General features: G+C 37.1%; 1 protein-coding gene and 1 pseudogene across 1 annotated transcript; both read right to left on the reverse strand.

The window, feature by feature from the left end:
• Positions 1 to 1,597: 1,597 nt before the first annotated feature.
• LOC100945741 (olfactory receptor 10C1) lies at positions 1,598 to 2,622 on the reverse strand. Its single transcript, XM_003801867.3, has one exon. The coding sequence runs from the start codon at positions 2,561 to 2,563 to the stop codon at positions 1,598 to 1,600; it is 966 nt and encodes a 321-aa protein (XP_003801915.1). The 5' UTR covers positions 2,564 to 2,622.
• A 3,274-nt stretch (positions 2,623 to 5,896) lies between these two features.
• LOC100961706 lies at positions 5,897 to 6,366 on the reverse strand (annotated as a pseudogene).
• Positions 6,367 to 13,720: the final 7,354 nt, after the last annotated feature.

Raw genomic sequence — 13,720 nt, forward strand, 5'->3', positions numbered from 1 at the left:
TGTGGGTACAGATGGGGAGAGTAACATTTTTGTCTCTTTATTTCAGCCTTTCAGGCGCATCCTTACTTTGCCTTACTCTCTGACAGTTTCACGGAGGTCAGTGTTTTCTCTCTAATCAGACAGCAAGTGCTGTTTGGGCAAGATCACACCCTGTATTTACTTGACAATCACCCCAGTGTCAAACAGAGTGATGGGCACATGGAAAGTTCACAGTAAATGCTGGCAAATTTGAATAAGTGTTGGGTATAATAAAAAGTATGAGGATTTGTATTTTTAATTATGAATAAATACTTGCCTCTTGGAGGTATCTCTTTTTGACTAGCCCCTTCTGCTTATCTCACTTACTTGTTCTGCAGGTCATTGACTCCCCTGCGTGTCATAGCTGATTCTCCTGCACTTTGGTGTCCTGGTTGCTTTTGGTTCATGTCTTTACTGGGTGGCAGTTTCCTGTAGCAATGATGTGTAGAGCTGCTTGGTCCACCTTCCTTTTAGTTGCTTCATTTCCAATACCACTGAAATCTCAATAATACCCTTCTTTTCCCCTAGAAAAGGCATCTGGTGTGAGCTGGACATTACCTTCTGTGCTGACCTGTCTGACTCATTCATCTATTGAGAAAATAGATTGAGAAAACATCTATTGAGACACTATTTTGTGCCAGACACTAAGCTTGGTAATTAACAGGACTATGAATCCTTACAAACACCCCAAGAAATAAATCGTATGGTTATCCCAACTTTATGTACAAGGAAATTAAGGCTCAGTGAGATTACATAATTTGCCTGTGATCACATAGCCAATCAGTTGGAAGAATTAAGCCTTGAATTCCAGTTTATATGACATCAAAGTCTATTTTTGTAACAGTGTCATACTGATTTCTATAAGAACTTAAATTCATTGAAACTTTTCTGGCCACTTTGAAGGAATTTGCTGTTTGCCTGGTGACAGATTTTTTCTTTCTTTTGAGACAGAGTCTCACTATGTCACTCTTGGTAGAGTGCCATTGCATCACAGTTCACAGCAACCTCAAAATCTTAGGCATAAGTGATTCTGCCTCAGGCTTCCAAGTAGTTGGGACTACCGGCACCTGTCACAATGCCCAGCTATTTTCTTGTTGCAGTGTCATCATTGTTGTTTAGGTGGCCCAGGCTAGGTTCAGCCTTGGTGTATGTGGCTGGTGCCATAACCACTGTGCTATGGGCACCGAGCCAGACAGATTTAATTAGTATAGTTATGTGTGCTAATGTATTACCAGTAGCACCACTGGGGAAACAAATACCTTACCTAGGATGTACAAATGTCAAATGGCTTTATCCTGTGGCTGAAAATTGTGTTGCCTTGGTAGTCTGGTGGGGATGATATTTTGTAATTTGTCTCCTAGTTGTCAGCTTGCCGTTCTTATAAAATTGATCCTCCATCCTGAGGGTCTTGTTTCTTGTAAGAGAAGGCAGGATAGAGTGTGTGCATGCTGTGGGGTGGGGTCTAAGAAGAAGACTTGACTATAGTAGCTCTTTAAAGTTGAATTTGTTTTTTGAAGCCAAGCCCGTTCTCTCTTTAATCCTTGGTTATTTGGAGCTGAATGGGAGTTCTGAATAACCGTCACATTTCACTGCCTTTTAAAATCTCTGTAGATCCCATTTTCTGGATGATTCTCTTCAAGGCAGCTTTGACATCAGTGTTCCTCAGGCTGTAGATGATGGGATTGAGGATGGGGGTGACCACAGCATAGAAGAGGGACAGAAGAGGATCAGTGGCTGGATCATAGCTGGCCTTAGGGCGAATATAGATAAAGATGGCAGTGCCATAGAAGAGGGAGACCACGATAAGGTGGGAGGAGCAGGTGGAGAAGGCCTTGCGACGGCCAGCAGCAGATGGGATCCTGAAGATAGCAGCCAGAATATGCCCATACGAGCCCAGGATTAGGCCAAAGGGGCAGAGGATGATGAGGGCAGCAGTCAAAATAATCTGCAATTCATTAAGTGAGGTGTCTCCACACACCAGCTGCAGGACAGGCTGGATCTCACAGAAGAAGTGTGGGATGGCATTGGGGCCGCAAAAGGGCAAGGAGAAGATGAAGGCGGTATGGCCAAGACCCAACATTGCCCCACAGGCCCATGCTGTCCCAGCTAGCTGCAGACACACCCGGCGGCTCAATAGCAGTGAGTAGTGAAGGGGTTTGCAGATGGCAGCATAGCGGTCATAGGCCATGGCTGCCAGGAGACAACACTCTGTGGCACCAAAAAAGAGAAAGAAGAACATCTGGAGAGCACATCCAGAGCGAGGTACATGGCGCCGACCAGTGAGGAGGTGATGAAGCAGCAGGGGGACAGTGACAGACGTGTAGCCAATCTCCAGCGCTGAGAGGATTCGAAGGAAGAAGTACATAGGGGATTGGAGGGCAGCATCTGTGGAGACCAGCACCACGATGAGGAGGTTCCCTGCCACAGTCAACAGGTAGACAGTGAGAAAGAGAGAGAAGAGCAAGCCCTGGAGGTTGACTAGGTGGGAGAAACCTACAAGAATGAACTCAGTCACCATGGAGGTGTTTTCACTCATCTTGCTCATATCCCTTTGACTGGAAGACAGAGATGGCAAGAAAATGTCTCAACTGTGCAATTGGGAAGTGGACAAAGGTGACCTCTTTTTGCAACTGGTCACAGCATTGGAACTTGCTTTCTTTTAGTATATCATGACCTTTGAAATTAGGCAGCCCAGCACTGAGTCCATATTCCATCTGTGATCACTCCTGGAATCTTGGATAAATAATGTCTCTCTGAGCCTAGATTCCTCACTTAATCCCTTCCTGACAGTGCCTTTCAGAAGAACACATCAAACTTTTGCTTTCAGTTCCTCTTGGGCTGAGTATGGATTATTCCAGCTTTTCTACATTTCTCATCTCTCCTAACAGATGTTTTTTTGCTCACAGCCAGAATTGTTCCATGTTCAAGGCATGAAAAATCCCATTCCAAGTCAAAAGAACTTCCTCTCCTGTTCTTCTCCCTCTTGAATCTTTCTATTTCTTTTTCTTTTCTTTTACATGTTTTCTCTCTCTTCCTCTCAATTTGTCTCCTCTCTCTGACCCAATCATCATCTCTTGCCCTCTATTTTCCTTTTTCTTTTCTTTTTTTTTGAGACAGAGTCTCACTTGTCACCCTTGGTAGAGTGCTTTGGTGTCACAGCTCACAGCAACCTCAAACTCTTGGGCTTAAGCTATTTTCTTGCCTCAGCCTCCCAAGTAGCTGAGAGTGCAGGCACCCACCACAATGCCCAGCTATTTTTTTTGTTGTTGCAGTTGTCATTGTTGTTTAGCGGGCCAGGCCAGATTTGGACCTGCCAGCCTCGGTGCATGTGGCCAGCACTGTAACCACTGTGCTCCGGGTGCCAAGCCTATTTTTCCTTCTACTGTCTCTTTCTTCAGTTACCAAATTCATTCAACCTTTCTGCTTTTTAAAATCAGTTAAATTTCATAGTTTTCAATGGGGAGAAAAGGAATTTGAGAAATCCTTTCTTCAAGCTCCTATAGGCAATTAAGCAGTTCAGCTATCTTGAGAGATGAGGGTTTTTCTCAGTTTTAAAAAAGTGCTCAGGAAAGAGATGACAAGACTGTCCTCGACTGCCTATTTACTGTCCCTTACAGACTCTCAAAATTCATTCTCTTATATGGCAACACTTCAGAAAATTCCCAAACCACACACATAAACTCTACAAATCCACACACTAACACACTACATCTCTAAATATAAGCACAGAAGAATAGCCCAATGTCATCAGATGCCAGGTTTATCTAAAGTCACAAATAAATCATGTGTTATATAGACATGATTACAGTGGAAGTCAAGATACATTTAATATAAAAGTATGAACACTCAATGATACACTTAAACATATACATAAATATAATCTGCATACAAAAAATATAACCATATTCAAGAATGTATATTAGAATACAAGCCCATTGATATCCTTTTGCAGTAGGAGAGTTTTTGGTTTATTCCACTTTGGGGGCTCTATCAGTATCTTCCAGAAGACATCGTCTGAATAGTGTCTCTCTATTTGGAGAAATAACAGTGTTGAAGGCAGCTGGAATTTGATGATGTGCTTATTTTCTCTTTTCCCTGGATCCCTCATGAGAAACATTCTCTTAGGTTTGGTGTCTCTTTAAGGTCTCTGAGGACTTGAATCTCCCAGTGTATTTGGCTTTCCAGTGGGGAGAACTCTTCACATAACTAATTAATCATTATTTTGGAATCTGTTTCTTAGATTGCAAGAAGTAGATGATGACGTATCAAAGATATTTCAGAGAAAATGTCCAGAGCTCTTGGTTTCCTAAGTTCTTCCATAATATTTCTGGTTTAATCTTTTTAATTTTCTTTTTTCTTATGATTTTCCCCCATCACTGTAGATATCCTAGTACATCTACAAAATCATATGATTTTACCTATCTTATTCATATAATCTAGTAATTAGTTTATTTGGTAACCATTCATAAAGGCAGGCCCTTGTGTATGAGATATTTCAGTCATTCTACAGAGAACTAAGAATACAAGAGGAATAACATGTTTTTGATATTAGTAGAATAAAAATTATCATTTTTGTGGAATTTTTTCTATATTTTTCATTTATACAAAATATTTTTTATTTTATTTTATGTTTTTTTTTTGAGACAGAGCCTCAAGCTGTCCCCCTGGGTAGAGTGCCATAGCATCACATCTCACAGCAACCTCCAACTCCTGGGCTCAAGCGAGTCTCCTGCCTCCGCCTCCCAAGTAGCTGGGACCACAGGTGCCCACTACAATACCTGTCTATTTTTTGGTTGCAGCCATCATTGTTGTTTGGCGGGCTCGGGCTGGATTTGAACCTGCCACCTTAGGTGTATGTGGCTGGCACCTTAGCCGCTTGAGCCACAGGTGCCGAGCCTATACAAAATATTTTTTGTTTTATTATTACTTGGATTTATTATTTGTTTCTTCTGTGTTTTTATACATTTTCAAAGATGTGATAGAGCCTGTATGTCAGATAGGATGTGTTCAAGATATGTAACAATCATTGTTACAATAAGCTCCAAACTCCAACTGGTTTAAATAAAAAAATCCATTTAATAATTCATATAAATAGAAGTTTAGGTGTTACTTATACCTACTTAGTTTCTTTCTTTTCTTTTTTTTTTTTTTGGAGTTTTTGGCCAGGGTTAGGTTTGAACCCACCACCTTCAGCATATGGGGCTGGTGCCCTACTCCTTGAGCCACAGGCACCTTAGTTTCTTTCTTATTCCTTTGTATTTGCTCCTTTCTTATTCTTTGTATTTGCTTAGTAATGGACATACTGGTAGCTGAAAAAAGATGACCATTTATTTTTCTGTCACTTAAATGCTTGAAGTTCAGGGCAATATGATTGTTCTGATCCAAAAAGTCTTCAAGAATCTAATTTTATTTCAGTTCATCTATTCCTGGAGTATGTTTGTTTTGGGATTCAGATGATGGCATCAGTGTCACAGGGAACAGAATGGTGTAGAATAATCTAGTTTCTTGATGTGACTTATATAGTTTTGTTGCTGAAGATGTTTAGTTGGAATATAATCATAAGGAAATAATCAGACAATCCCAGATTGTGGCACATTTTATGGCCAACTGACACAAACTCTTGAAAAATATCTGTATTTTTAAAGACAAAACAAAGGTGGGGGATGTTACTGCTTCAGATTGAAGAAGACCAAAATAGATGACAATAAAATGTCATCTGTGATTCTTGACTGGATCTGAAACCATCAGCAGCAATAACAAAAAAAGCTAAAACAACTTTAAATGAGTTTTAAAATAGTTGGGAAAATTGAATATAGACTCCGTTATTTTTTCTTTCTTCTTTTTTGTTAGTTCATGTCTTTTATTAACTCATATATAATTACTTGTCTTCTGGTTTATTGAAGCAGTAAGTTAGACAACATTTGCCACAATAACGTTTATCAAAGTGGCTGGCTATAAAATCTCCAGCACCACACTCATCTGAAGGACACTCTAGACAAAGGTGACTAATTTTTCCATTCTTATCCGCCTTATAGTATTTCAAGACAGCTAGCTTAACCTTCTTTTTCTTACGTTTATTCTTCTTGGGAGTGGTGTGAGACTTCTTTTGCTTTTTCTTAGCACCACCATGAAATCTTAACACAACATGAAGAGTGGACTCCTTTGAATGTTGAAGTCAGACAAAGTATGTCCACCTTCCAATTGCTTGCCAGCAAAAACGAGCCTTTACTGATCAGGAGGAATTTCTTCCTTATCCTGGATCTTGGCCTTTATGTTTTCTATCATGTCTGAGGATTCAACCTTGAGTGTGATGTTCTTTCTTGTAATGGTTTTTACCCAAATCTGCATCTTGCTGGTGGTTCCACTGCAGATGGCAGATCTATCTATGTTATTATTTCAATGTTAAATCCCTCGGGTATAATAATAGTATTGTGGTTATGTTGGTGAATACTTCAGCCCTTAGAAAGATCAGAATGAAGTATTTGAGGGCAAAAAGTCATGCTTATTGCAACTTTGTCTTAAATGATTCAACCAAAAAATGCATTCATACATATACATTCAAGAAAGTATGTTCATATGTGCATATGCATACAGATGTATGAATCCTTGACTCTGCTCTACGAAATGTTTGTCCTTGTTGATTATCTTCCTTGACCTTGTCTAAGGAGGCTGTATTAATTTTATATCTTTCTTCTTGATACTTTAGTTTTGGAATATATTAGGCACTAGGTTATGCAGCAGTGGCAAGCAATCTAAAATATTTGCAGTTTAATATAAAACAATTTATTTCTTAATTATACAGAATCTGCTGTGGATTCATCTGACCCATCAGGATATCTGTCTTTCCAATACTGGCTCTGCTCTTAGGACATCTCCATATCAACATTTGCTTCTGTAATTGCCATAACAGGCAAGAATGGGTTGGATAGTCAATCATTGGCAACTAAACTGCATCATTTTTGATTCTATTTTACTAGCTAGAGTGAATCACATAGTCATGCCTATCTTCAAAGGAAATGTGGCAGAGTGTACTTTTCAAAGATACCTATAGGAATTCTTCCTCACCCACATGTTCTGTTGATGTGAAAGTGGGGGGAAATGTTAAAGGAAAGTGAAGAAAATGCTATAGGAACGTGGGGGAAAAGAGATCATTGTTATGTAGTGGCAAAAATTGAGCGAAACTCAGTAATGCAGTAATGTGGCAATAAAAAATAGACCTAATAAAGTAATGAGTCTTAATAGACCTAATAAACTAATGGCTAAGGAGATTTCCAGATAGAATGTTGAAAGTGTCAACTCGCTCTTTTAACTGCATATTAAATGTACAGATAGAAAGAGATGAACTAAAAAAGGAGTTTTTTAGTTCTTGAACAAAAGGTTGAAAACATGCAGTAGGCAGTATTTGCTGAGCTCAAAAATAATTATTTCCCCCCCGTATCTCCTAGAAGTTCTGAAAGTAGAGAAGGGTTTTAGGAAAACAATCACACAATTCTATCAGGAAAATGTCTCGGGGTAAAGATGATGTCCAGAGTATAACTTAAAAACCCTTTGTTAAAACCTCAGAAAGATTTAGTATGGTGCCTCATGGGCACTTTCAAACAGATGAAGGGACTTTTAAAGTTCTTAAAGGCATGCTTTGTGGATATTTCTTGTTAAATAGTAATGTTTCTAAGAATATCAAAAGTAGTATTCCACAGCAGCCTAATAAGGAGCCCAAGGTAGAGAAAGGCTTGAAGAAGTTTTGGTATGAAAATTGTACAATAAAATGGTTAATAAATTGATTCACAGGAAGTCCATGAAGTTTCTAAGGGAATTGTATCAACTTAGACCTACAGGAAGAGGCAATACAAAATGAAGGGAGGCCTTTGAATTTCTGAACTATTGCATTCAGGAAGCCTGCTGAGAAGTTTACTTAGATATAGCAGAAGCTATTTGGTAAAGGAGGGATGATTCAGAAGGTAGAACCAAAAACTCAGGATGGAGCCAGTAGTCATGCTGAACAACTCTCTGACAGTAGGATTGAACCCTTACTAACAAACTGGCAAACATGTACCTGGCTGGATTTTAATATTACTGTGGTTCAGTAATGCTGTGTCCCTTTATTTTCCCCCATTTTTGGAAGAAGTGTCATGTCTATTGTGGTTATACTGCAGCTGAAAGTTTTAAAATTTGCAAATGGTAGGAGTTTTATTTTTCATTTTTAATGTCTAGTTTTATCACATTGTGATAAGAGAGTACTCTACGTTTACTCATTCTCTCCTTTTTCCATTCAAAGTCATCTTCATGAGATGATATAAATTTTGGTGTAAAAATTTGTTGCATGTTTCATAGGCACCCATACAGAAGAGGGCAGAGCTTTATATTAATTTTGTATTTTCTTATTGGATCTACTATGATACATTATATAAACAGATTTTATTTTAATTATATTTTTGCTCTTTCATGGCTTTAAAGATTTGGAACATAATGAATTTATATTAAAACTTCTTATATCTCCTGTACTTTTTGCTTTATGAAGGTTGATACTTGGAATATAGGACACAAATGTTCATTTCTGCTCTATTTTCATGATAAATTTTATTCATTGGTGTTATAAAGTGCTCTTCTGTCATGTAATATTTTCTGATAAAGTAAACTTATTTAACAATAAAAGTATGATTTCTTTATTTTTTGTTATTTTATTTGCCTAATGTACATCCAATCATCATTTTTTCATTTTGGTGAATCACATTGTTTTAGATCTGTCTCATTTAAATGTAGAAGTGAACTTTGTTTTGTGACCCCATCTAAAATATTTTTCTTTTAATAGTTGAGTTTGCACTGTTTATGGGAGTACAAGGGTCTACAAACTAGTCTCTGTGAAAAGAAGTAATGGAGATTCCCCAGAAAACCAAAAGTAGATCTACTATTTGATCCTGCAATCTCATTACTAGGTATTTACCTAGAGAGAAAAAGACATTTTATCATAAGGACAGTTGCACTTGATTGTTTATAACAGCACAATTCACAATTGCAAACATGTAGAAACAACCCAAGTGATCTTCAGCACATGAATGGATTAATAAATTGTGATCTATGTACATGCTAGAATACTATTCAGCCATAAAAGATAGAGATTTTGTATCTTTTATAATGACTTGAATGGATATGGAGAACATTCTCTTAAGTGAAGTATCACAACAATGGTAAAACAAGCATTACGTGTATTCAGTACTAAATTGGAACTAGCACTGAACTAGAACTATGTAATCTAATTTTATGTAACCCCATATTAATCTGAAATAAAAAATCACTGAGTTTGACCTATTTATGTTTATTTTCAAATATGTTTGCTCTTAGTTGCATTATTATTTCATGTATAATTTCTGCTTTTATAGATTAATAGGCCACAATCTTTTTCACTATGTATTTTTCCCTTTGATACATAAATATGACCCCTTGCCCATATGATCTTATTTTTTACTTTTATTTATTTATTTTTGTTTGAGACAGAGCCTCAAGCTGTTGCCCTGGGTAGAGTGCTGTGGCATCACAGCTCACAGCAACCTCCAACTCCTGGCTTAAGTGATTCTTTTGCCTCAGCCTCCCAAGTAGCTGGAACTGCAGGTGCCTGCCAAAATGCCTGGCCATTTTTCGGTTGTAGTTGTTGTTTGTCAGGCCCACACTGGATTTGAACCTGCTAGCTCTGCTGTGTGTGGCTAACGCCTTAGCCTCTTGAGCTACAGGCACTGAGTCCCCATATGATCTTTAAATACAGTCTTTTCCTTATATCTTTGCTGGCTTCTTCTTTTACCAAACCTCCTCCCAGATCAGTTGTCTTTATTCTTTTGTAAGCTTAACAGCAGTTGCTAAAATAGGTTTTTCTTTCAGCTTTATTGAGGTATGATTGACAAATAATAATTGTATATATTTAAGGTATACAATTGATATTTTTATGTATGCATATATTGTGAAACGATTGCTATATCAAGCTAATTAACAACTCTATCTCCTTGGCATATCATTTTCTGTTGTGGGGGTATTGAGAATACTTAATATCTACTCTCTTAGAAAATTTCAAATATGAATACATTATTATTAACTATGGTTACTATGGCGTACATTAAGTATCCAGACCTTAATCATTTTATATATGAAAGTTTACACCATTTGGCCAACAGCTTCCCATTTCTTCCTACTCAACCCCTGGTAACTGCTCTTCTACTTTTGGTTTCTCTGAGTTTAACTTCTTAAGATTCCATATATAATTGAGATTGCATGGTATTTACCTTTCTGTATCCAACTTATTTTACTTAGCATAGTGTTCTCTTGGTTCATTTATGTTATAAATGGCAGGATTTTAAGACTGAATATTACATTGTGTGCATGCATCAAAATGCCTAGTGATCCATACATTGTTACTAACCACAGTCACCATATCCTACAATAGATCCCCTGAAGTTATTCCTTTAATCTAACTGAAATTTGTAACCTTTGACCAACATTTTCACAAAACCTGATCCAAATTTTAATAGAAATACTTTAAAATATTTTACCATTTAGATTTTAGATTCATATTTTTGGGTCAATAGCTTTATTACATTTAAGTGGCTTTTATTTTACTTAGAGTTTTTATTGGATAAGTCACTGGTGAGTGACTAATAACTTTTTTTTTTAAGAAACAAGAACTTGCTTTATTTTTTCCAAATATGGATACAGAGGTTTGTATTTTTTACAACTATTGCTTCAAAGCAAAATTCTATATACAGTGCCTTCTGTTCCTATAATGCATAAACATAAGTATCCACAGTGCAATGTTGGCTCATGAAGGATCCACCGTGCATACACATGACTTAAACAAAATCATTAATTAAACCAAAACTGTTTTTGTTAAGGAAATTTTTTATAGGTGGATAGTTTTTCTCAAAATACAAATTTAGGTAGTGCACATATTTCTAAATGGTAATAGCAATATATGCAAATAACAGTTTTTAGTACTCCAACCTGGGGTTAATCAACCTGAGGGGGAAATGGAGCCCCTCAAAATGGCTTTGAATTAGAGAAGCACACTGAGGTTATGAGAACTTGGGGTATCTTCCCTCCTTCCCTAAGAACAAAAATCACTATCAGAAATGAGATTACTTCCTTTACAAAACTTAATAAACCCAATAATGGACATTTGGTAAAATTATTGTAATTCATTTTCTGCTTTCATCTTTTTTAAAAAATTTTATTTCTTATAGCATAACTGTGTACATTAATGCAATCATGGGGTACAGTGTGCTGTTTTCATATACATTTTGAATTACTCTCATCAAACTGGTCAACATAACCTTCATGTCATTTTCCTAGTTATTGAGTTAAAACATTCATACTCTGCTTTTAGAAACATTCACTTGTACCCTTGTAAGATAAACCATAGAGGTGACCCCACCAATCTCCCTCCCTCCCCCCATACGCCCCCCTCAGCACCCCCTCCCACCCCCTTCCCATATTCTAGGGCTATAATTAGGTTATGACATTGCTATAAAAGCTATGAATTAGTTTCAAAGTAGGGCTGTGTACATTGGATACTTTTCTTCCATTCTTGAGATACTTTGCTAAGAAGAATATTTTCCAATTCCATCCATATAAACACGAAGGAGGTAAAGTCTCCATCTTTCTTTAGGGCTGCATAGTATTCCATAGTGTACATGTACCACAATTTATTGATCCATTCGTGGTTTGATGGGCATTGGGATTCTTCCATGACCTAGAAATTATGAATTGGGCTGCAGTAAACATTCTGATATGAATATCTTTGTTGTAATTCCATTTTTGGTCTTCTGGATATATACCTAATAAAGGAATTGCAGGATCAAATGGCAGGTCTATTTTTAGTTCTCTCAGTGTTCTCTAGATGTCTTTCCAGAAGGAACGAATTAATTTGCATTCCCACCAGCAGTGTAGAAGTGTTCCTTTTTCTCCACATCCATGCCAACATCTTTGGTTTTGGGATTTTGTGATATGGGCTAATCTTACTGGGGTTAGGTGGTACCTCAAAGGAGTTTTGATTTGCATTTCTCTGATGATTAAGGATGGAGAGCATTTTTTCATATATCTGTAGGCCATGCGCCTGTCTTCTTTAGAGAAATTTCTATTCAAGTCCCTTGCTCACCCTGAGATGGGATTGCTTGTTTTTTTCTTGCTAATACGTTTGAGTTCTCTGTGGAGTCTGGTTATTAAACCTTTGTTAGAGACATAACCAGCAAATATCTTCTCCCATTCTGAGGGCTGTCTACCCACTTTATTTACTGTGTTCTTGGCTGTGCAGAAACTTTTAAGTTTGATCCCGTCCCAAAAGTGCATTTTTGACATTGCTTCAATTGCCCGAGGGGTCCTCCTCATAAAATTTTTGCACAAGCTGATTTCTTCAAGTGTTTTTCCTACACTTTCTTCTAGTATTTTCATAGTTTCATGTCTTAAGTTTAAATCTTTAATCCAGTGAGAGTTTATCTTAATTAAATGTGAAAGATTTGGGTCTAGTTTCAGTCTTCTACAGGTCGCCATCCAGTTAGCCCAGAACCATTTGTTAAATAGGGAATCTTTTCTCCACACATTTAGTCCAGCACCATTTGTTAAATAGGGAATCTTTTCCCCCCATATTATTTCCTTTAATATTTTTAAATGGCTTGTCAAAGATCAGATAACAGTAGGTAGCTGGATTCATCTCTTGGTCTCTATTCTGTTCCATACATCTACCTCTCTGTTTTTGTGCCAGTACCATGCTGTTTTGATCGCTATCGATTTACAGTATAGTCTGAGGTCTGGTAACGTAATTCCTCCTACTTTGTTTTTGTTCCTGAGTAATTTCTTTGCTATTTGAGGTTTTTTCTAATTCCATATAAAATGATGTATTATTTTTTCTAGATCTTTAAAGTATGGCAGTGGAGATTTAATGGGGATTACATTAAAATTATATATTGCTTTGGGTAGTATGGACAGTTTAACAATGTTGATTCTTCCCAGCCATGAGCATGGTATGTTTTTCCATTTATTAACATTGTCAGCTATTTCTTTTCTTACAGTTTCATAGTTCTCTTTATAGAGATCTTTTGCATTCTTTGTTAGGTAAACTCCCACATATTTCATCTTCTTTGGCACTACTGTGAACAGGATAGAGTCCTTGACTGTTTTTTCAGCTTGGCTGCTGTTGGTGTATATGAAGGCTACTGATTTATGAGTGTTGATTTTGTAACCTGAGACACTGCTGTATTCCTTGATTACTTCTAAGACTTTAGTAGTGGAATCCCTGATATCTTCCAGATACAGAATCATATCATCTGCAAACAGTGAAAGTTTAATCTCTTCTGACCGTATATGGATACCCTTGATTGCTTTTTCTTCCCTGATTGTGATGGCTAAAACTTCCATTACAATGTTAAAGATCAATGGAACCAATGGGCAACCTTGCCGTGTTCCTTATCTGAGTGGAAATGATTTCAGCTTAACTCCATTCAATACAATATCAGCTGTGGGTTTGCTGTAGATGGCCCTATCAGTTGAAGAAATGTTCCTTCTATACCAATTTTCTTAAATGTTCTGATCATGAAGGGATGCTGGATATTATCAAATGCTTTTTCTGCATCAATTGAAAGAATCATATGGTCTTTGTTTTTTAATTTGTTTAAGTGATGAATTACATTTACAGATTTACATATGTTGAACCATCCTTGAGATCATG

Source organism: Otolemur garnettii, unplaced genomic scaffold, assembly GCF_000181295.1.
Source record: "Otolemur garnettii isolate 467f Iridium unplaced genomic scaffold, OtoGar3 scaffold00223, whole genome shotgun sequence".
Lineage (NCBI taxonomy): Eukaryota > Metazoa > Chordata > Mammalia > Primates > Galagidae > Otolemur > Otolemur garnettii.

Excerpts from the sequence above, each read along its gene's own strand:
- LOC100945741 (XM_003801867.3), bottom strand. The coding sequence starts at position 2,563 with ATGAGCAAGATGAGTGAAAACACCTCCATGGTGACTGAGTTCATTCTT.